At 35.9% G+C, this 24,637-nt stretch overlaps 1 protein-coding gene across 1 annotated transcript; it reads left to right on the top strand.

Moving 5' to 3' along the window:
• The first annotated feature begins 7,063 nt into the window (after nt 1-7,063).
• On the top strand, nt 7,064-24,397 carry LOC121263112 (receptor like protein 21-like). Its single transcript, XM_041165945.1, has 7 exons — nt 7,064-7,460; nt 8,203-8,361; nt 9,175-9,330; nt 10,068-10,223; nt 21,853-21,999; nt 22,206-24,265; nt 24,383-24,397. The coding sequence occupies exons 1-7, from the start codon at nt 7,064-7,066 to the stop codon at nt 24,395-24,397; spliced, it is 3,090 nt and encodes a 1,029-aa protein (XP_041021879.1).
• Nucleotides 24,398-24,637: the final 240 nt, after the last annotated feature.

Genomic DNA, 24,637 nt, shown 5'->3' with positions numbered 1-24,637 from the left:
GCTTTAGAAGGAATATGCAAAGCATGTAAAATCTGAAGATCATACATAGAACATTTTTTTACCTTTTTCATATCATGGCTACAAGAGCTCATCCAATTTTTGATCATTTGCCAAACCACACTAACAGATTGAATCCGCCCCTCCATACGGGCAGTGCATCTTCTACGCCAAAGATGCCAACTAATAATTGACGGAAGTAACCCCACAAGAATCCCCACTTGAGAATCAGTTGACGCACGTCTTAACCAAGCCGTCACTGTCTCCATCCAAGTATGACCAAGAGGTAAACCAAAAATATTAGCACAATAACACCATATATTAAATGCAAACTTTCCTCCAAACTAAACATGATTTTGGTCCTCATACTTACCTTCTTCATAGCAATCACAACGAGAGACAATCGGGACCCCAATCCTTCTAAGACTATCATCAACACTCAAAACTATGTTCCATGCCCTCCACATAAAAACCGAAATTTTAAGAGGCAATAACCTATGCCATATCCATGGATGCCAATCCAAAGTAGAACCTCTAATTCTAATACAATCCCATGCTGATTTAGTAGAAAAATTTCCACTCTCATGTTTAGTCCAGATTAACACGTCCGAACCCTCCTTACAATCGGCCAAAGTTTCAACAATATCGTCAACATTCTCTTGACCAACTAAAGAAATGAAAAGGTCCATATCCCAACTATTATTCAGCATACACTCCTTTACTGTAATCCGCAGATTGCCCACCATCTGGACCTCCTCCAATAAAGGACCCCTATCTTTCCATTTATCATACCAGAAAAAAATATTCCCCTCCCTCACTTTCCATCTTGAATTATTAAGCACATCGGGAATACTCTTCATAATCATTTTCCAAAATCTAGAACCTTTTTTAGTATCAATGAGAGACCAAGGAGAAGATCCCACATATTTTCCTTTAAAAAAATTTGCCCATAAGGATTTACCCTGAATTAAATTCCATGCAAGCCGCATATGCAATGCTTTTTGCATGTCCTCTAATTTACGCAATCCTAGGCCCCCTTCCTTTTCTGGCTTACAAATATTTTCCCACGACATCCACCTTTTTTACTTTTACCATTAACCTCCCTCCAAAAAAATGTACTCATCATACGATTTAGAGCTTTAATAATTGATTGAGGAACCTGCAAAACAACAAATAAATGTAAAGCCATACTAGAAAGCACGTGCCGAAGAAGTATTAGACGGCCACCTGATGAAAGTATCTTCATTTTCCAACCACTAATTTTTTTCCAAACTTTGTTAACCATTTCCTCCAAATGCACATGCTTTAGACGCCCAATACAATCGGAACCCCTAGATATTTAAAGGGAAAGGAACCTTCTGGGAACTCTGTCAGTCTTTTTAGGGCTCTCTTACGAGCAACAGAAATTTTTGAAGAAAAATATATGGCTGTTTTCTCTTTATTAATCATCGGACCCGACCATGCTTCATACTTTTCAAAATCCAACAAAAGTTCCTTAACAGATTTTTTCCCCCATTCAAAAAAATCACAATATCATTTGCGTACATAAGGTGTGAGATCTGAGGAGTACCTCTAGGTTGGGAGAAATTACCAATCTTATGTGATGACACACTTTGCTTCAAAAGACGAGAAAGGACTTCCTGAATAATAATAAAAAGATAAGGCGATAATGGGTCCCCCTGACGTAACCCACGACCACCTTGGAAGAAACCTCTCATCATTCCATTAAGCAAAACAGAATACCAAATATTCGAAAAGCAAGCACGGATTAAATCACAAAAAGAGGGAGAGAATCCAAAACAGCGAAAAACCTCCAACAAAAAATTCCAATCTACTCGATCGTATGCTTTAGCCATATCAACTTTAATCATAATATTTCCTCCATAAGTGTCCTTATTCAAGGAATGAACCATTTCCTGAGTAATACTAATATTCTTAAAAATATTCCTCCCAGGTATAAAGGCTCCTTGTTCATGAGATATTAATTTGGGAAGATAATTTGCCAGACGATTTACTATAATTTTTGAACAAATTTTATAAAAAACCGAACACCGACTCATAGGCCTAAATTTGTCAAAACCAGTAGGCACATCTGTCTTCAGAATTAGCACAATAAAAGAAGCCAAAAAGAACCTCAGAAGCTTTTTGAAAATAAAAAATTCAGAAACGGCTGCGAAGACACCCATCTTAATGACCTCCCAAGAAGTTTTAAAAAAACCTGCTCCAAAAGCATCGGGCCCAGGAGAACTGTTTATAGGAATCGAAGAAAGAGCCTCCTTTACTTCATCCAATGAAGGGGTACGACAAAGACATGTACAATCCTCAACATCAATAACTGGTGAAATCAAATCTGATAAATCCGGAAGTACTCGTGACTGGTTAGTATTTTTAAGAAAATCCACAAAATACTCAACAGCTCCATTATGAATTTCTTCTGGCGAGTTAAACTCTACCCCATCCGGAGTTCTCATCCCTTTGATTCTTTTACGTCGTTTATTAGCTAACCATACATGAAAAAATTTTGAATTACGATCACCTTCCATATTCCATTTTATTTTAGCCATTTGAGCTAATCTGATATCTTCCCTACGTCTCCAAGAGTTTAATTCATCTGAAGCCAGCAAAAGCTCCCTCTCGGCATCAATATCCCACTCTCTTTGCAAACAACCTTCCAGACCCTCAACCTTCGCTTCCAAAGATTCAATATGGGTATTAGTCCTACCAAACACTCACTTATTCCATTCACGAAGAGCCACTTTCACCTTTTTAAGCTTACAAGCAAGAATGACAAGCCCCGTCCCAATCACCGGCACATCCCACACCTGCTTTATAAAACCAATAAATTCTGGATGCTCCACTCACATTTGCTGAAATCTAAATGGAGGAGGACCATAGGAATAAGTATCCTTAAAAAATTCAACCAACATAGGGCAATGGTCCGAAGTCGTCCTTGATAAGTACGAACAAGACGCCGTAGGGAACAAAGACAATAAATTTGCATCCAATAAAACACGATCCAGCTTCGCCCAAGCTCTAGCTAAACCACTCTGGCCATTACACCAAGAAAAATTACTACCTTGAGCACTTAAATCAATTAAACCACCCTCATGGATCCATTGGTTAAAATCATCCATCGCCGCTATTGGCCTAGGACGACCACCCCGTCTTTCCAAATTCATACGAATAATATTAAAATCGCCAGCAAACAAACAATGATCATTATTCATACTATTCCACCTCAAATCCTCCCATAGAACCCGCCTATCCAACATATTACACTTTGCATAAATAAAATTACCCAAAAATTGAAATTGACCCTCAACTATCCTTAGAGACAAAAACTGTGAGGTCATCCGCATAATCTGTACATTTAAATCATTCATCCACAAGACCCATATTTTCCCACCAACTTCTTCATTAGAAATTACATTATCAAAATGAAGAGTCCGCATGTATGATTGAGGTTTAACAAAATTTTGGAAAGGCTCCATTAAAACAATCATCTTGCAATTCAACTTTCTTTGCAGTATTTTTAAATGACCTATAGAGGAACCTAGTCCCCTAATATTCCACACCAAAATAGAACCTATCATAGGGACAATTTTGTGGCTTGAGTAATCACTCGATTAGAACTCCTAATTTTCTGAAATTTGTTTTTTCTATATTTCCTCTTCCCAGTTTCTTCCTCTATGTCCGAATGATACTCCTTATCCTACGAAAAAACTTCTGCATGAATATCAGGTTTCGGATCCGATAAAGACCCTTCTTCCAAACAAAAAGCATCATTAGTCCGTTGGGCCTCTTCCGTAATCATTGTTTCTTCCTCCGCCAAATGCTCTGTTTCCGTAACCTGCTCTGTCTCTCGCTTGACTGCCTCTGATTGCAAACTAGCATCCGTTTGCTTCACCTCAGCAAGACTCTCCGTATTTACTGCCTCTCCAATTTCTGTGTCCACTACTAATTCCTCTATCATCAAAGTAGAATCAGGGGCCCCTAAAACCAAATTAACATCCACGTATTCTGCATCAACTTGCTCTGCATGATTTCTTGGAAAGGCTAAAACCAAAGACCCAAGAACCAACTTATATTGATCTTCCACCCCAGGTTCCTCTGTAACTGGTTCTCTAGGCTCTTCCCTATCTGGTTCTTGATCACCATCTGTTGGTTGTTTCCGAACCCACATTTTCTTTTCTGGTTTCTGTTTTCCAGCCCGACATGTACGTACATTGTGCCCCTGAATTTTACAAATGGAACAGAAAACAGGCAGTGTTTCATACACAATCTCCTGCTTTCGACTAGAACCCAACCCCGGCATGCCAATCCAAAAATGTGAAATAGGCTCAATGGCCGCATCCATCTCCACACAGAGACGCGCACTATCAGTGCGAGTCGCACAACGTGTGGGGTTATCACGCCTAATAAATCTACCGATTGGAGCTGTCAAGATTTTAAGCAATGATTCATGATAAAAATTAGGAGGCAAACCTGGTAAAGCAATCCAAACCGGCACTATTAATGGTTCTTCCTCCTCCTTAAACTCTGGCGTCCAGTGAAAGGCACGATAAGGAATGCCGTCCATATCGCATGCCTCCCTTGATAAAGCTTTCATGCAGTCCTCCTCCGAAACCATACAAACGAAAACATTTCTCGGACGCCTCATGGTTGAAACAACTGGAGTACCTTCCAAGCCCCATCGATTCCGAATGAAGTTTTGGATAGCGTCCAAAACTATTGAGAACCTGAATGGTTCTGCCGAACGGAATATCTCCTCCTTGGAGAACTGAAAGAAAAATTCTCCATCCTTCATTTTTGGCGCACGGTGAGACACGGCCAACTCAGGAAGAGGATGAGGAACCACCGAAACTAAATCTACAAATCGTCTACCAACTTCATCAGCTGCTGCCATGCAGCCTTACGTAAATCTGGGAACAAAACTATGCAGAAAAAGAAAACTCAAGGAGAGTTTTCAAGAAGCCACATCATTTCTTGAAGCATTTCTTGGAGAACTTCAATGACTATGACCTAATGTCAAAATATCTGATCTTGGTTAATAGGGCTTATGGATTAACTAAGCAGGCTTTGTCTTGCTTGCCATTATGAAACAAAACAAAAGTTTTCAAATATATTTTGGGTTATTAAAATTAATATAATACATGGCCCACTTAGGCTTTTTCTCTCTAATGAAATCTTTACCACAATTCAATTATATTTTGTCTCAAATTAATGCCTCCCACACCTAGCCACTAATCTTGAAAAATTTTGATCGAAGTGCCGCCAAACATCTAGCGCTTGGCCCCATGCTCTCCATACTCTAATGCATATTCCATGCCACTAGCTGAAATCACCATTTCTCTCATAAATTTAAACGGATTATAAGAAAATGTAAATTTTATTATTTATTTTATATTTTAACACTCTTCATTACGTGTAAGTCAGACTACCCGTCAATAGATAATCCAACACATAGAATATTAATGAAATGAGATAGAGTGTAGCGTCAACATTCACATTCAAATCATTTTCTCTAAATATTATGTAAAATTATCACTTGTCTTAAAAACTTAAAGTGGTGAAAAGATATAAATTTTATTATTTACTTTATATCTTAAAACTCCTCTCACGTGTGAGCCAAACTAGCCACCACATGCACCGCAATATTAAAATCCCCACCTCCAGAACTTCTTGATTTGGTCCATCTTGCTTAACCACTGAGGATATGGAGAAAAGATTGTGGAGATCCCCTTCGATAATTTCGGAATGGTTAATGCAGTACTACGTTCTTCTAGGATACTGATCATCACAACTACATCCAATGAAACCATCAGTTGGATTACAAAACTAATGTTTTAGAGTCCTTTTGGATATTAAGAATATCTCATAAAATAATTACTTTAATCAATCACATCAGTAGAGTGTGCAATGATAATGCAAAAGTGACTGTATATAATAAAACTCTGAAAGAGTTTGTGAATAGTAGTGAAATGATTAGTAAATAGTAATAAAATAGTAAAAATAAAATAGTCTAAAAATATCTAAGAACAATTGTGTCCCAAATAGATCCTTAGGAATTGTTTCCTTGCCAAGGAACATGGATTTAGGTCACATTCATTGGACCCATTGCTTTTTTATTTTTGTTTGTTTTTATTGTATGCACTGCATTTTATGCATGTAATGTGATTTTTGTTAGGATTCCTCACTCTCTTGTTGTATTTTCATTTTTATTTTTAATGCAAACTTTACTAGAAGAAAAAGAGCTTTGCTACAAATCAACAACTGTTCCCATCACACGCATCACACACGACGTGGAATTTTTTCTTTTCTTTTTTTAATAGGGTGTGGGGGTATTTTTCATAGGATGTGGAGTGTGGACTGGTGAAAAGTGGCTGATGAGAAGAATTTTTCAAAAAAAAAATCCCTCTCGAGCATCTTTGTTAGCAGTGGGCATGACCTTTTTCATTAGGTTTTCAGGTCAATTAGGCCTATTGTTCTTTTTTTTTTTATCTATTATGAGCATGATTTGAAGCTCCACAAACATTTTTGTTTGCTATTGAGATAGTCTTTGACCTTAAGTTTGAGGAGGTTTGAGATAGTATTAAATCGAGAGCATTATTGATCTAACTAAGAGATTTCATTTTCATAATATAAAGAGATTTATCTTATCAAGAGATTTCATTTTCATAAATATCAATATACTGTAAATAAAAAAATTATCAAGATATCGATCATCTTATTTCATCTCCATTAATCAAGAATAATGAAGATATAGCTCTCAAAGCTTCTCCCTCATTCTCCTTCTCGTTTATTAATTCATTTCAATTTCCATTATATTCTAAATTTTTTCACCTAAAACACCACTCTCTTTAGGATAAGTTTGATTTGATTTAGTCCAAGTCAATAGAGTTACCAATTTTAAATTTCAGCCAATGAACATTAGAAGTCCGGCATTCCATTTTTATAAACTCTTATAGATGTACATGCAAGCCACAATATATAATCACACCACAACCAAAACAAGCTGGTTTAGATAGAGCTGAATCTTGGTACGTATCTTACAAATTATTTCTCAATGAAGGCGCTGCTGTGGGTTTTAGTGATTTTTATTCAAATTGGTGAGAACAAGGGTTGCTTGGAGGAAGAGAGAATTGGTCTGCTACACTTGAAGTCATTTCTTAAATCCATCCCCTACGCTAATTCAGACCATCTTCTTCCTTCATGGGTTGACGACTCAAAGAGTACTGAGTGTTGTGACTGGGAGCGGGTCACGTGCAACTCCACCACTAGTCACATCATAGAATTGTCCCTTGAGAATTTGAAGCAAGATCCTTACTATCGTGAACATAAGTACAAGAATGTGAGTTTCGGGGATCGGTGGTTGCTAAACGTGTCCATGTTGGAGCCTTTCAAGGAGTTAAGAAGTCTTGATATATCCTTTAATGCAATTGGTGGCTGGATACCATACGAAGGTATGTTGCAAAGAGACAAGAAGGAGTTTTATAATGTTAGAGCTTAATTGTTTAGGAATAATTCTCAAATATTTTCAGACTATTTCTCTATTATTCACAAATTATTTATTAATATTTTACTACTATTTATAAATTATTTTATTATTATCTATAGATCATATATATATCTGAGATATACTTAGTATCCAAATGAAACTTTATAGTCCAAATATATAATAAAATTTAATATATATTAGAGATACACTTAACAATCTATAGTACCTCAGGATTAATACTCAATTAATAGTATTAAATGTTGTCTGAGCATAAAGAGTCCTGAAGCTAAAAAGTTTGAAATCACGTGTGTTGTATCTATCTTTTAAAGTTGAATAAAAATATTATAAAAAATTCTAATCCCAGTACGATCGAGAACCTTGCATTGCAATGATGCGCCTTTGTATCTCGTTCCTCGAGAAATTTTGGATTTCAGCTAGAAATTCTGAACCCCAAGTAGATTTTTGTTTGAACATGACTTGTTGTATGAAAGGTCTCTAATTACTTGTATATTAGCGGACGTTTAGAGATTACTAGCTATAAATTTATTAATTGGCCAACTAATGTTTATAAGCATGTGTTTAACTTTCAGTAGTGATTCTATACCCACTGATCGTCAGATAAATATTCTTCATTTTATGCCCAGAAAAAAAAAAAAAAATCTTCATTTTATAATCGGTAAAGTTTTCTTGTTCAACATACTTTGCAGGATTTGAAAAGCTTTCAAGCTTAAGGAATCTGGAAATTCTAAACCTTGGATATAACTTCTTTCATGACAATGGCATTCTACAATCTTTGGGTGATTTGACTTCGCTCAAGACTTTAAATTTTACTTCAAATTTGTTGGAGGGTTACTTTCCAGCTCAAGGTTATTAAGTTATTCTTCGATCCAACATATTTAATCTCCACGACAACATTCACATTTTGATTCTTTTAATTATTACTATTATTATTTTATGTTTCATACTTCCCACCTAATTTTGCTTTGTCTTTCATTTGGAATGAAGAATTAGTTGGGTTGAGAAACTTGAACAAGCTGGATATAAGTGGCAATTCCTACAATGATATCATCCCAAGTCAAGGCGAGTATTTTATTAATTGAAGAAAAAATTAGTAGTCTTTTAAATGTAGTTTAGAAACATTGTTGTGTTGCATTAACACATTGATAAAATTTATTTTGCCGTGTCTTCCAATAATTTTTTCTTGCAAGGTTTCGAAAGGCTCGTGGTATTGAGAAATTTGGAGACATTGAACCTCAATTATAATGACTTTGATGACAGCATCATACCATCTCTAAGTGAACTTACATCCCTTACGACATTGAGTCTTGCGTTTAATCATTTGGGAGAACGAGTGACGACAATCGAAGGTATTCTATTGATCTATAGTCTTCCTCCCAATTAATATATATTTATAGTCAGGATTATTATTAATTTCTTAGTTCTTTTTTTTATTCATTTTCTCTAACATTTCTAAATGAACTTACATCCCCTAAGTGGATTATGAGTCTTGGTGATTTTGGTATAGAAATTTTCTTTTAGATAGTTATGATTATTAAGTGTTGTCCAATAGTTTGAACCTTGCATATGCAGTTCATAGGCTAAGGAACATGAAATTTCTTCTGAATACATTCTCATATAAATGTTTTTTTTTCTTTAATTTTGAAACAATCTAAGTACAGGTTGGAAAAGCTTGTCAAGATTAGAGAACTTGGAGAAAATAGATCTCAGTCACAATTACCTCAATGACGACCCTTTACAATCTTTGGTTGCTATCAAGTCCCTTAAGAATTTGAATCTTGCTTGGAATCAAGTAACAGGATCTTTTCTGGTTAAAGGTATGTCGTTTATGAAAACTAGCTACTTTAAGCAATTTCCCATCAAATGTAATCCTCTTGCAATTATCATCTTTGGTAATCTTGAAGGGTTAGATTTTAAGTAGAAAGATAGTTGGTGGCTGCATGGCACTTTGTCCATATGGCTTAATGTTACGAGCTCTTGAAACGGAACATGTAATTGGTGTGTCAACTGGAAAAGACGCCGGATCATGTTTGTGTGCTTTACCCATGTTGATTAATTTTGTGAAAGGATGAACGTGGTTATTTAGGAGGAACCCGCTCTACAAACATCAGTTTCTGAATAATTCTCAGATGGCTTTATTGATAGCATCATTACATACTTATAGTCAACATTTTTCATACAAGGAATTAATTAAAACATATGAAATAAATGCTAATTGACTTGTTTCGAAATAAGGCAAGTCTGCCTCTTCAAAACAATTATTCTCTAGCCAAAGATACCCGTAGTTGCCAAATAAGATCTTTCCAAGTTGGATGTTAGACTTCCGTATCACTTAACCAACGGACAAATTGATTATTTTTTGATCTTTCAATTGGGGGGTTTGAGTCTGAGTAGATGGCTTCCTAGAATACAATGTCTATGAAATCCTCTGTGCTACCATCTGAGTAGTTTGAGTCTTGCATATGTAGTTCATAAGATCTATAACACTAACTTTATTCTAAATTCATGCTCATTTATTTATTTTTTCATTTTGATATAAAATAAATAATTACAGATTGGAAACTTTTGTCGAGATTGGAGAACTTGGAGATATTAGATCTTAGTCACAATTGCCTCAATGATAATGCCTTACAATCATTGGTTGTGGTCAAATCTCTTAAGAATCTGAATCTTGCTGGAAATCAATTGACAGGAACCTTTCCAACTAAAGGTATGTTCATCTTTCTTTCTACTTTATACTTTGTAGAATTTCCAATCACAAAGTCCATATTAATTAGAATATAATACAACTAATTAATTCTACTTCTTCTCATCAGTTTTAACTTTTCGGATAAGTAGTGATTTCATAAAAAGGACTCAGATGGCTGGTCTAGCTATTATCCATTTGGCGTAGAGGCTATGGATAGATTCATTATTTCACACAAACTTAAGTACTCCACGTGCAACCCATGCTTTTGGGAAAGCTTAGACCCTCACTTTTTAAGGACTTGTTTATTTATAGTCCTGTTAATAAGCAATATTAATTATGCGAGAATAGTTTGATTCTCAGTCGATTCATAAGCACTAAAGCATGGATTTTCTTCTAAATACAATCTCATTTAATTATTTTTCCATTTTAAAATGAAATAAAAATGGTACAACTACAGGTTGGGAAAGCTTGTCAAGATTGGAAAACTTGGAGATATTAGATCTTAGTTTCAATTACATAAACGACAATTGCTTGTCATCATTTACTACAATCAAGTCCCTTACGTATCTGAATCTTGCTTCGAATTACCTGAAATCCTTTCCAATCAAAGGTATGTACTGGATCTTTCACATTACGTTGTAGACTTTCCAATCATTAGCAATTATTCATTAATATCAGCTTTTAAAAGTTGAAGAAATTGGATTTTTAAGAGACACGAGATTCGATGGCTCCCTAACTAGAAATATTAAATGATATAGAGACTATTGAGCTTCGTGAAACACATTACAAAAGTCTTCAACTGTTCTATTTGACTATTTAATTACACTCTCTCTTCGTTTAAAATATTTTAAAGATGCATAAAAATACTTAGGATCGGAGTCATCTTATACCATGTACCAACAAAATATATATATATATATATATATATATATTGGGAACTCCATCTTATGCCCGTAGTTAAGCTTTACTATTTTTATTTTTATTTTTATTTATCATCTAGTAAGGATTTTAGTCGTGTTGCCATACGCACTCTTTGGTTCATTTTTTGTATTGATAGCTACGCGTGCATGAGATGTATCTGTTAAACAAATAACCCATGATCTTTTTTGCTCCCTGTAGTTTGAAATGTGATCAAATAGGCCTATCCTTAGACTCGAGAGTGTGGGAGATCCCCTTAACAGCCTAGATTGAGTATATAATGGTGGTAAATCCGAGATACTACATTGTCTAGGAGGAAAGAATTCGTGGCGTTTGTAATCATTTAGAATTCCTTTTGGAGTATAGCTCTATATGAAGTAATTACCGAAATTTCACGGCCTAGATTCTTTTATATAAAATACTGAGAAAAAAAATTAAACAATTAGACTCATAATATTTCAAAAATATTCTCTCAAAATTTATAATATCATTTACCTTTTATTGTCCGTTCTATCTGAATTTATCCGTTTTATTGATTTTTTTGTTCTTTCTAAGTTTCTCGTCCCGTCTTCAATTTTCCGTCAACTTGCATTGTTTTCAGCCTATCTTCAATTTTCCGACCTCTTGCATTGTTCTCATCCTACCTCTTGTTTTTCTCACTATCTTCGAGGTGCTCGCTCACGATACGAGCATTTTGCTTCAGTTGTGCTTTTGCTCTTCGAGAGTTGAGTAAACTTGTGTCATTTTTTCATCACTCATTAAATAGTGCTTAGAAATGACATTACTTTAAACATATCCATATAACAATGCAATCAAAGTGCTCGTCATCAAAATGAGGAGGCATAATAGTATTATCAACAAAAAAAAAAAGTGGGGCCGAAGAACGAACCTGTAGGTGGAACCACCATATATGGTGAGATTTCAATGAAACCTTAGTAGGTTAAAATCCATGACAGTACTAAGAATAAAAGACAAAGACAATGAAAATGCGTTCACCAATTCGTGTATTGGGTCATGACAAAGGAGTTCAACTAAGATATTCCCCCATCCTAGCATTGGGTTATGACAAAATTAATTTCATGCTATGCTCATGACAAAACATATTGGAGGACATGTGCTTTACCTTTGAACAAGTAATCGAACTTCATGTAAAACATCATATTTTTTATGCATCATGCTTAAAGTGTACTTGTTATGCATAAGTTCACAAAATCATCACATTCTATATAGAAATAGATTGCTCAAGAGATAGTGCGAGGCAGTTCATGATAAAAAATAACATTTACACAGGAATGAAGTGTTTATACAAAGCCATATAAATATTATCCAAGAGTAGGTTAAAGGCCAACTTACAACTTTCTGGGTATGTAAAGGTGATGGCTAAAACAAAAGATGTGTTAAGAGTTAGAATCTTGATAATTCTTAAGAACTAGCCATGCTTTCAATCTAATTGTTTTTCTAAACTTAGTGTCCTTTCTTAGCTAAGGCCGTGGCCTATTCCAAGGAAAAACACCTTATATGATGTTATTTTTTAGGCATAGCTGTGGCATGTGCTTGATATCAACTTTAATGTAATCAATGATATTGCTTATGCTAAGTGATCATTCTTACTTCTTAGGTTAAGATCTTAGTGTGGCATGAAATTCATATACTTATACGTGATTAATTCAAAATGTATTTGGTACTAATCTCATTATTCCATTTAACTCAATGCATTAAAACCACTAGTAACATCAAGATAGGAATGATGATCAACCCAAGATAGTGCATGTTGTAACTAGATTTTTAACTTAGTGCATGTTGTAACTAGATTTTTAACTTTATAACTAGATTCTGAACATGCACCCTCATACTCAACTCAACATGCTTTACTCATGAATACATCAAGACACAAGGATAGATTACTTACAATCATGGAAGTTCTCCTACAAGTACTCGGCTAGGGATCTTTCTTCACTTTTTTTGTAGCTCTTTCTTTCTAACTCACTCAATAGCTCTTGTAAGTGGTGTGAGGTGAAGTGTGGTAGGAAGGGTTGTATTTATAGGCTTTCTAAGGGGCGGATGATCACTCAAAACACACCCTTTACCATGGTTCACCCGATTACTCACTTTAGCTTCTACCATGGTGGTTTTGACTAGGTTGACTTGAAGCTTTCTCATTGGTTTCTTGTGTGCAGCTAGGGAATCTTAGGATCTATGATTTCTGATCTTGTGGGGGCATGGAATGCAAGAAAATTTCAGAAAACAAGTTCCCATGGCTTGGTTGGATTGTAATCCGTTACATCCTTGTTTTCTGAAAACCATGGTCTTCCATTGCTAGTTTCTATCAACTAGGTAGGTTTCTTAGGTCTAATAGTTGAAAAACTAATCCCTCCATTGAGTAAGAAAGAGAAGAGGGTGAGGGACACTTGTCTTGAAGATGGAAGAGGTGGAAGAGGAAGCAATGAGTTGGTCTGTTGAGATGAACCACTTAGCTTTTATCAATGCTCTACTCAATCTTCCTTCAATTCCATGGGGTTAAACTGAATTTTAGGTGTCATGGGTTGGAAGAACACCATGTTTTCTTCATCCATGCTTGGGGATCACGAAGGTAGTGTCGGAATAATGAGTGGTTTGGAAGGAAGTTCATCATTGTGATTTGGCTAATGGGCTAGGCTATAGTTCCTTCTTTGGTTGGGTCTTAGGGATTTTTCCTATGATTCATTTTTGCAGATTTGGTTCGTCCATTAATTCTCTCTATTAGAGTTGTGAGGCTTAAGAAAATCTTTCCAACTTTACACTCAAATTGTTGGTTTTAACTTATGGGTTTCTGTGGGTGTAAGTTGTTTGACATGAAGCTAGGAGGTTTGACATGAGTTGGCTTCTCTCATACATTGAAGGCAATGTGTTGAGTTTCTATTTTGAGAAGATGAGGCATTGGTGGCAAGTAGAAGGTAGACAAGATTTGATTTGGTGCTAAGGGTGTCAATCTGGCCATATAGGGTCTTTTGGTGTCTTTTGATCTTTGCTTCTTCAATTCTTGACTAATGACTTCATGGGGCCAAAGGAAATATGAATATTTGGAAGTTTCCTTCTATTTGCTTGAGGACAAAGACTATAGCTTGGGAAGTGTCTTCATCTATCTGTTAGTTGTTGTGTTGTTCTGAATGAGCCTTGTAATGTGTATGTCATATGGACGTGTCCTTCATGTGTGTCATCCTATTTTCTTTTAAATATTTGAAGTTCCTAATCAATTCAGATGGTAAGGTTAAGTTTTGTGGCACAAATTTCTAAATAGATTTGGACAAAAGAACATAGAGGTAGGATTTGAAAGCATTCAGATGTGTGCGTCCTAATGTTTTTGGCATGGCTTGCTTCATGTGACTAGGATTTGTTCTAATTAATAATATCTTAACTTAACTAATTATGCAATCCAATGTAATAAGTCTAAATTAAAACTTGAATAATTTTCTTAAAAAGTTTTAATGGCCAATTGCTTCCTAGTGTAATTTTTGGTCTTGTCTCACAAATTTTTCAGATTTTTGACTCTTAGAATCTTAGAAGAGTAATACTTGATGACAAAGTAGTCGTTTGGGCACCTTCTAGGAAATTCCCTAAGCTTGGAGTTGTGGGCAAGTTTTCTCTAAATTTGGTCTCCAAGTTGGGAAAACTTGGGGCCTAAGTTTAGTGTATTGGGCTTAAGTTTGGTTTTGGGCTTTGTCTTATTGGGCTTTGGCTCACTGGTTTTAGGCTTCAATGGGGCCGAGTTCCTTTCAGTTTGGGCCTAGTTTGTGGGGCTTCTATTTGGGTCTAGGCTCCACATTTGGGTTTTGGGCCCGCTCTGCTTGGGCCTTTTATTTGGTCCGTATCTCTTGGGCCTATTATAAATTTCATCCTTAGTAGGTTGGATACTTTATATCTCTATGCTTTTAGCCCATTCTTTTCCTAACTAAAGTCCTCAAAGTGTCTTGGGCTTTATCCTTAAGTCCATAAGGATAGTAATTCCTTTAAGAAGGTCCATTATTCATAGAGCCTCTTGGTAGACTTTGTTGGGGTGTTACATAGGATTAAGAGCACACATATTTTAGCATAGTGAGAAACCACCCTCTAAGCCCAAACATATTCCCAAGCATGGTGAGGATTCACCCTCTAAGCAAAACATATATATTTATAAGCATGTAAAGGAATCATCCTTTAAGGAAAACTCATATATTTATAATTATCACCAAGTATAGGGAATCACTCCACCCACTCTAGGCATGGAATCTATCTACCCGGCCAATACAAGAACACATTCACCAAAACCAACGGAGAATCACTCCACTCGTTCGACATGGGAAATCTCTCTGCTTGGTCAACATGTCGAACACCTCTACCAAAACATCACCAAGAACACTCCACCTGATCAACGCGGAGACTCTCTCTACCCATGATATCATGTGAAGCCAATACGGAAACGCCCCACCTTGATCATCACGGGGAACCCATCTACTCATACGAAACTCATGGCAACGTGCTACTAAGTAATAGGACGGGGAATCCCCAACCAGATTCCATGAATAAAGAGCACATTGAAAGCACATCACTTTCAATCACATCGTCTTTAAATCATTTTCTCGAAGAAGTCAATAAATATATTATGAAAAATATTCTCTTTCATGAGAGAAGGAGACAAGAAGTGGAATATGCAAATCCTAAACATACCCGTATTTACCCTACATTTCTAAAGTGTGATGTTGACTATTATGCATTTCTATTTATATGGCAGGATTGCTAGTTACAGTCTTGATGGAAATTGACATTTTCACTAACCTCTGTCTTGCTTGAATGAGAGACCTTTGATCTCACCTTCCATTTGTCCTCTAAACTTTAAGAATGGTAAAGATTAAGTGATTGATGGGACAAGGCATGTTTATCTATATAGCCTCCCTTGGGACTAAACTCACCGTCCTTCCCCTTATGAGAGTGTCCCATACGGCATTAGGTCATGCTTATGAGGTCAAACGGTATGGCCCACAAGTACGTATTCCTTTTTCTTAAGCTCACTCTTGATGTGCTGTTTGATGGAGCATGGGCCTTGAGTATTACACCCACTGCCTCCTTTGCACCTCCGTATCTCGGAGTGCTCCTAACTTTGCTTGCCTTTCATACGGTCACCATATCCCTTACTCTCTTGGTGTCTAGTGAACCTTCCTGCACATGCTGCTCGCCTTTGATCCACCTTGGCCGCCTGTTGCTTGCCTTGCTGCTTCATTGTCGCTAGAATTTTGCTCACATGAAGGGATTCCTTCACTGATTCAACATAGTCCTCACAATTAACGCCCCGGACCAAGCCTCTAATGGTAGCCAGTCTGGTCACCCCATGGTGGCATGGAGTAGCTGTAGAGTTTTATGTTTTTAAATTAATTAAATTCTTTAATATTACTTATTATATCGTCTCTTAAAAGCTCACTAAAGCTTGAAACCTAGACAAAACGATCTAAACTGACCTCATTTAGAAGTTATTTGAAACAAAATTGTTCACATAATAGCTTCTTCATAGTCTGTAGGTAAATTTGGCTTAATCCATCAATTAATTCTTGTAGTATGTACAGTACATTTTCGTAGCAAATGTTCATTTTCATCGTAAATAATTGATCACAAATAAGTAATTTTCTTATAATTAATAAAATATTGTACCCAAATATAAGCTGAAATGAAAGGACTACCAACCCCTTCCACAACTGATGTGGTACAATCCCAAAAATCTCCCCCTCACACATCGGGCCTTGGGTTAAAGCAACAACAACCCGTTTCTCTCGCAGACTATTGGGTCAGAGACTATTGGTAAACCTGACTCTGATACCAGTGTTAGGTGGTCTTGAGTCACTCTCAACCTTAAAAGCTAACTTAAGAGGTAAGGCTTTCCCTCATACTTATAAACTGACTACCAACCCCATCCACAACCAATGTGGGACAACCCAAATAGTTTCCCCTCACACATTGGGCCCTAGGTCGCATAGTGATAACTCGTTCCTCACACTTCCATTAGAGATTTGAGAGATCATCTGTGGTCTGATTCTGAAGAAATTTCAGCATGTTGTTCCTGATGTCGACAACTTCATTTTGACTAGTGATAATTGCTAAGATTCATCTTCGTCTGTCTTCTGCAAATACTCACTTGGTGAAATCTTTCTCGTCACTCTTGTAGTTTCCATCTGTATAGTGATGATTTTGTGTTGAATTGAGAATAGATATTTTTGATGTATTGGTAGCCTCTAGATATTGTTCTAGAGAAGACAATCTATAATCTCATTATTGTTGATAGTCAACGTTTTAATTAGACTAGGTTACGTGGTTTTTCCCGTCGCATTGGAGGGTTTTCCACGTAAAAATTCTTGGTGTCTTGCTTGTGAGTTTTTTATTTACTAGATTATCAATTTAATTGGCACAATGAAAGGGTAGAAAATATTCCACTATGTTTTTTTTGGTGTAATCTCCCCCTCCCAACTATGTGACAGATTCCACCAAACCTGCTTTTGCTCTGCATACTTCAAGTTTTTTCATAGACAGTGGTTTTGTCATCATATCTCACCCATTTTGATCAGTATGTATTTTTTTAATCTTTAACAACTTCATCTCCAATGCATTACGAATCCAATAATACCTCACACCAATATGCTTGGATTTTAAATGAAAGGTTGAGTTCTTGTTGAGATGGATAGCACTCTGACTGTCACACTAGAGAATATAATTCTCTTGTTTTTGACCCAGTCCTTCTAAGAACTTCTTCATCCATAGCAACTCATCACTAGCTTCAGTTATGGAAATATATTTAGCCTCTTTGGTAGACAAAGCAACACATTTCTACATATTGAATTGCCATGACACAACTCCCCCTGAATAAGTAATCAAGTACCTTGAAGTGGAATTTCTAGAATTAATGTCTCCAACCATATATGCATCTATAAACCCTTCAAACATAGGCTTACCATTTCCAAAGCACAAACACACCTTGGAAGTACCTCTGAGATACTTGAGAATTTATTTCACAGCAACCCAATGTTCTTTGCCAAGATTAGAGAGGAATCGACTGACAACTCCAACACCATGAGTGATATCGGGTCTTGTGCACACCATGGCATACATTAAGCTACCCATAACTGATGCATAAGGCACATTTTGCATTTCTTCTTTATCTTTCCCACTTGTAGGACTCTGTTTTGAATTTAGCTTCAAATAACCTGCAAGTGGAGAAATCACTGGTTTTGCATGAGAGAGCATACATCTAATTATTTCACAAATTGCCTCACCCCAAAAGGAATTAGACAATTTTGCATGAGAGAGCATACATCTGATTATTTCACAAATTGTTCTATTCATTCTCTTTACTACACCATTTTGTTGTGGTGTCTTAGGAACCGTTTTCTCAAGCCTTATGTCATGATTTTTGCAGTATTCTTCAAATGTCCTCTATGCTCACCACCATTATCTGCCCAAACACATTTCAAATGTCTTCTAGTTTCTCTTTCAACTTTCACATGTAGTGCCTTGAACATATCTAGCACTTGTTTTCAGTTTCCAGTGGAAAAGCCCACACTTTCTTAGAGTGATCATCAACAAAAGTGACATAATATAGTGCACCACCAAGACTTTTGGCATTCATAATGCAAACATCTCTGTGAAACAAATCAAGAATATCATCCTTTCTAGAAGGAGAAAATCTCTTAAAAGAAATTCCTCGTTGCTTTCCTATAAGAAAATGAATACAGGGAATTAATTGCGTAGTACCCTTGATATTGGATAGGAACGGCTTCTTTGCAAAAATCTGAAGTCCCTGCTCACCAATGTGGCCAAACCTCTTATGCCATAGTTCGGTGGAGATTTCATTCCCAGTAGCCATAACATCTCCCTTGATGAATCTTGCATCTGTCTTGTATAGAGTATTGACCTTCCTTGCTCTGGCTAGAATAAGAGAGCCCTTACTAAGTTTTCACTTTCCATCTCCAAGATGATTATGGTAGCCTTCATCATCAAATTTTCTAATTGAAATCAAATTAAAACGCATATCAGGAACATGCTTGACATCTTTGAGAAGCAATTTGCACCTAATGCTGGTTTCCAATTGCACATCTCTAATGCCCAACCAAAGTTACGACTGGTATAAGAAGAGAAGAAATCTCTATATGGAGTAATATGAAAAGAAGCTGATGTATCAATTAGCCAAGTGGAATCCTGAAAAGCGATATTAACATGAGTATCATCACAAACAATGAACACATCAGTATCAAATGCAACTACTGCAGTTTCTTTTTCTTCTTTTTGGCTCCTCACTTTTTTCTTTCAGTTGTTCATTTTTAAACTTGATGCACTCTTTCTTCATATGCCCAAGCTTACCATAGTGAAGAATTTTATTCCTTTTCTTGAAGTGGACCTTCATCTTGCCTTGTCACCATTATTATCACCACGAGGTTTTCTGCTTTTACTCCTCTCTCACTTTTCTATAACAAGTACATCTAAATGAGAAGGAATACCATGCTCTTTCATTCTTGCCATTGAATATGTTGTCTTTCACCATACTCATAGTCAATACACCATTGTTACTGAGAGACACAACCAAAGTTTTCCAATTGTCTGGCAAAGAACTCAACAAAAGGCAAACCTAAACTTCATCATCCAAGACAAGTTTTGTGGTAGACAACTCATTCAACAATTCTTGAAAATTATTCAGATACTCTGCAACACTTTGTCCATCCTTGTACTTTAAATTCACAAGTCTTATTATCATAAAAGCTTTGTTTTGTGCAGTCTTTCGCTCATAAAGACTTTCTAATTTCATCTAGAGACTGTAAGCATCTACTTCTTTGGCTACATTATTGAAGACACTTTGATCAACCCATTGCCTGATATGACCAATAGCTTTCTTGTTTAATTTCTTCCACTCATTATCAGTTTTCTTTTCTAGTTTAACACAAGCCAAATCAATAGGCTCAAATAACTCTTTGCAATACAGAACATCCTATATCATTGTCTTCCAAATTGAGTAATTAAAAGGGGTTTAATCATACTACTAGATGAATCCTCCATATTTAATTCACACAGATAATTAACAAAATAATCAACCAAAGCTGTGATGCCACTTTGTTAGGGTGAATACAAAAAAAAAAGAAAAAAACACAATGGAATATTTTCTGCCCTTTCATTGTGCCAATTAAATTGATAATCTAGTAAACATAAAACTCACAAGCAAGAGACCAAGAATTTTTATGTGGAAAACCCTCCAATGCAAAGGGAAAAACCACGGGACCTAGTTCAGTTAGAACTTCCACTAGCAACAATAATGAGGTTACAGATTATCTTCTCTAGAATAATATCTAGAGGCTACCAAAACATCAAGAATATCTATATTCTTGGTTCAACACAAAACCATCACCATTCAGATGAAAATTACAAGAGTGATGAGAAAGATTTTACCAAGTATTTGTAGAAGATAGACGAAGTTGAATCTCAATGATTGGCACCATTCAAAATTAAGTTATCGACATTAGAGACAACATATTGAAATTTCTTCAGAGTCAAACCACTTATGATCTCTCAAATCACTGATGGAAGTGTGAGGAAAAATTCCTCGTACACATACACAACGCACGGCTTCCTCTCTTCTTTCTTATCTTTTCCTCTTCTCACCACTTTTTCTTTTCTTCTGCCCGAAGTACATTCTCCTTTTCACCCACCGCCTATCACCATATACATATATATAAGACACAAACAGAAAGAATTATAAAATTTTCATTACAGTGGTTTAGGAGATTTCCCTCACGTGGAGGGTCCCACCACATCAGTAAGATTACAAAAGAATACAAAAGTAGAGAAAAAAATCCAAATATAAAAAATAAAAAATAAAAAATTACAAGATCACCATGTTCTTAACGGGGGTGGGTGGTCACCCACCACCTAGGGTATGGGTCTGGGGTGGGCGGCCACCCCAACCAAGTCTTGGGTGACCACGCCCACCCCAGATCCAACTAAAGTTGGGGTGGCCGATCGATAGAGGATATCTTCTCTCGATGTGAAATTTTGTTTTATATTACTGTTGGTAAAGTTAATTTTTTTAAGTATTTTCTTTTTTTTTTTAAATAAATTTTGTTTTTATTTTTACATGTTGCATATTTTTATTTGTGCTGATGTGGCACCTTACGAGTCATATGACGGGGGTTTAAGCAGTGGCTTTAAGGGATTTATAATGGAAAAACCATTGAAACGTAGAATACAATGATAGAAAAGTACATTTTTAATAGTTAGTGCGGATTCTATCTAAAGTTCAAACCACAGTCACTATCTCAATGTTTAACCCATTATAATTTGTTAAATTTTTTAATGTTATGCAGTGCTGGCAAATCTAAGCAACTTGGAGGTTCTTATCTTGCAATCTAATAATCTTGGAGGACAACTACCAATCCAAGGTAAAAAATCTCCATTATCTCCATTTCATGAATTATTATTTGATTGTTTGTCGCCTCCAAAACATTGACCAACCGTTTTAATGGATATATATATATAAAGATGAAATTATCTTTTAATAGTTGAAATACATGCTTTTAATATTCAGGATATTGTTGCCTCTTTGTACATATTTCTATTAAAATTAGTTGTTATTTTTAACAAAAAGTAACAAAACTGTGGTAATTTGTGGGGAAAAGTATAATCAAACCATATTTATGATATTGGCCTGTAAATCATGATCGTGATAATCTTGACACAATTTCTCTTGTAGATTTGGTCAATTGTAGCCGGTTGGAGATTTTAGATGTCAGCAAAAACTTGTTCACGGGAAGTATTTCTCCATCTATCGGGGAACTAATTTCACTCAAGGTTCTATCCGTATCTTCCAATGAACTCAATGGCACTTTACCTACTCGAGGTAATGATCAACAACTATCAAATCAAGCATTTACACTTCGTAAGCATTACCCTAATGATGTATGCAGAGTGATTAGGAATATTAAAAAGACAAACGAGAATGGTTAATTTTGAATTATTTCCCTCATTAGCAATTTCATAAAAGAAGGCTGTGCAATTCAGTTTTTAATTTTGCATAGACATTATTGATGCTACTCCCTTCGACAGAATTGTGCGCACTCAAGAAGCTTGAAGAGTTAGATCTATCTCATAATCAATTTGAGGGGACTCTTCCTCTATGCATGAACAATATGACGTCTCTCAAATTACTAGATATTTCTGAGAATCAATTGAATGGAAATGTTTCTTCATATGTGATAGCCAGCCCGAAATCTCTCGAGTACATTGATTTTAGTTACAATCAATTTCAGGGTCGATTCCCGATCAGGTTATTTGCCAATCACTCTAAACTTCAGGTTATTCGATTCATCAACCGAAACAATAAACTTGAGATAGAAACTGAGAATTCCTTGGGTTGGGTACCTTTGTTTCAGTTAAAGGTTCTTGAACTATCTAACTGTAGTTTGAACAAGCTCTCTGGCAATGTTCCTGGATTTCTCCTTGACCAACATGAATTGGTAGTTGTCGATCTATCCCGAAATAAGTTGAAAGGAAGCATCCCAAATTGGTTGGTGGAAAACAATACAAGATTACAAATTCTAGATCTTCAAGATAACTCTTTTATGGGTCACTTACAATGGAAATTGTATCACCATATGCATATTTCCTGGATGGATGTCTCAGAAAATCAATTGAGTGGAAAACTTCAAGAAGACATTGGAAGGATTTTTCCAAATGCAAAGTATCTAAATCTTTCCCACAATACTTTTGAAGGTAGTCTTCCTTCATCAATTAATGGCATGATTTATTTGGAGGTATTGGATTTCTCCTTCAATAATTTCTCAGGTGAGGTCCCAAAAGAATTTGTCAACAGCTGCACATTGTTGAAAATTATGAACCTTGGTTATAACAACCTTCAGGGTGAAATCTTCTTAGAGCAATTCAAGTCACCATTCTTCGAGTTTCTGCAATTGAAGTACAATCATTTCACTAGTATTGTATCGATACTTAATGCATCTTCCCTATTGTACATGATAGATATCAGCAATAACGATATTTCAGGTACAATCCCTCGATGGTTGGGAAACATGACATATTTGTGGACTCTTGTCATGGCCAATAATTATTTTTACGACCAGATTCCATGTGAACTAAGTGCGCGGAGCACTATAGACTTTTCTCATAACTTAGCTTCAGGGTCGTTGCCTTCTTGCTTGAATCTACAAGGTCTTGAGCACCTATATTTCCAAGGGAACAAACTCACAGGACCATTACCAAAAGCTCTTTTCAATTCCTCATCTCTTTTGACATTGGACATTAGAGATAACAACTTTTTCGGCAGTATCCCTGATGAAATCAGAGAACTTTACAACTTAAAAGTACTTTTGTTGGGTGGTAATCATTTCAGTGGGATCATTTCGGATCAGTTATGTTGGTTAAGGACGATAAGCATTATAGATCTTTCCAAGAATGCATTTTCTGGGACCATACCAAGATGCTTTAGCAACATATATTTTGGGAAGATAACTACTGTTAATTGTTCCTCTTTTCCAAGAAAAACTAATTTGGTCTGGTTAGGGCAAGGAGCTTACTCATATAAAAGGGTCCTAGAGAAGCATGTTGATTATTATGACTACAAAGAATATACCGATGTAGAAGTTAAGGTTGAGTTTGTAACAAAATATAGGTCCCTCTCTTATGGGGGTTCTGTCCTTGCGTACATGTCTGGATTGGATTTGTCATGCAACAAGTTGACCGGTGGCATTCCTCGAGAACTGGGAAAAATATCTTCAATGCATGCAATAAACTTATCTTACAATCAATTGACAGGTTCCATTCCAAAAACATTCTCAAATTTGTCTCTCTTGGAAAGCTTAGATCTCTCTCACAATAGTTTGAGTGGACAGATTCCTTCATTATTGATTGGTCTAACCTTTCTTGAGGTATTCAATGTCGCTTACAACAACTTATCAGGTAAAGTTCCAGACTTAAAAGCACAGTTTGGGACATTTGAGAAAAGTAGCTATGAAGGAAATCAATTTCTTTGCGGGCCACCATTACAAAAGAGTTGTGCCATGGTAGATACGTCAGTTCCAACACAATCTTCAGTTGTAAGTGGCAATAAATGGTATGAAGCAGATCCTGTGGTCTTCCTTACAAGCTTCTCGGTAACTTACATTATTTTCTTTTTTAGTGTTATTTGTATTCTTAATATTAATCCTTATTGGCAACAAAGGTGCTCCAAGTTGATTGAAGATTTTATATACTTTTGTAATTGTGTATAGGTTTTTACACGCTAAGAAGGTTGTCAAACTATCTACTTCATTAGATAAATTCAGTTTCCATGGAAATATTTGATGATAGTGATAAAAGTTAGTTATGTATATATTTGGTTATGAGAAATTACGAAGTGTGCTCAACTATGAAACATTGTTGACTTGTAATTATATTATATATGATGATTGATATTGTTTTTCGTAATGCTGGAAATAATTTCTTTATAACTAATCTTGTGAAACAACCCCTTCACTTGCTGGGGG

Source organism: Juglans microcarpa x Juglans regia, chromosome 1D (assembly GCF_004785595.1).
Source record: "Juglans microcarpa x Juglans regia isolate MS1-56 chromosome 1D, Jm3101_v1.0, whole genome shotgun sequence".
NCBI classification, from domain to species: Eukaryota; Viridiplantae; Streptophyta; class Magnoliopsida; order Fagales; family Juglandaceae; genus Juglans; species Juglans microcarpa x Juglans regia.
Note: the sequence above shows the minus strand (reverse complement) of the source record. Positions and strands in the feature narration are given on the sequence as shown.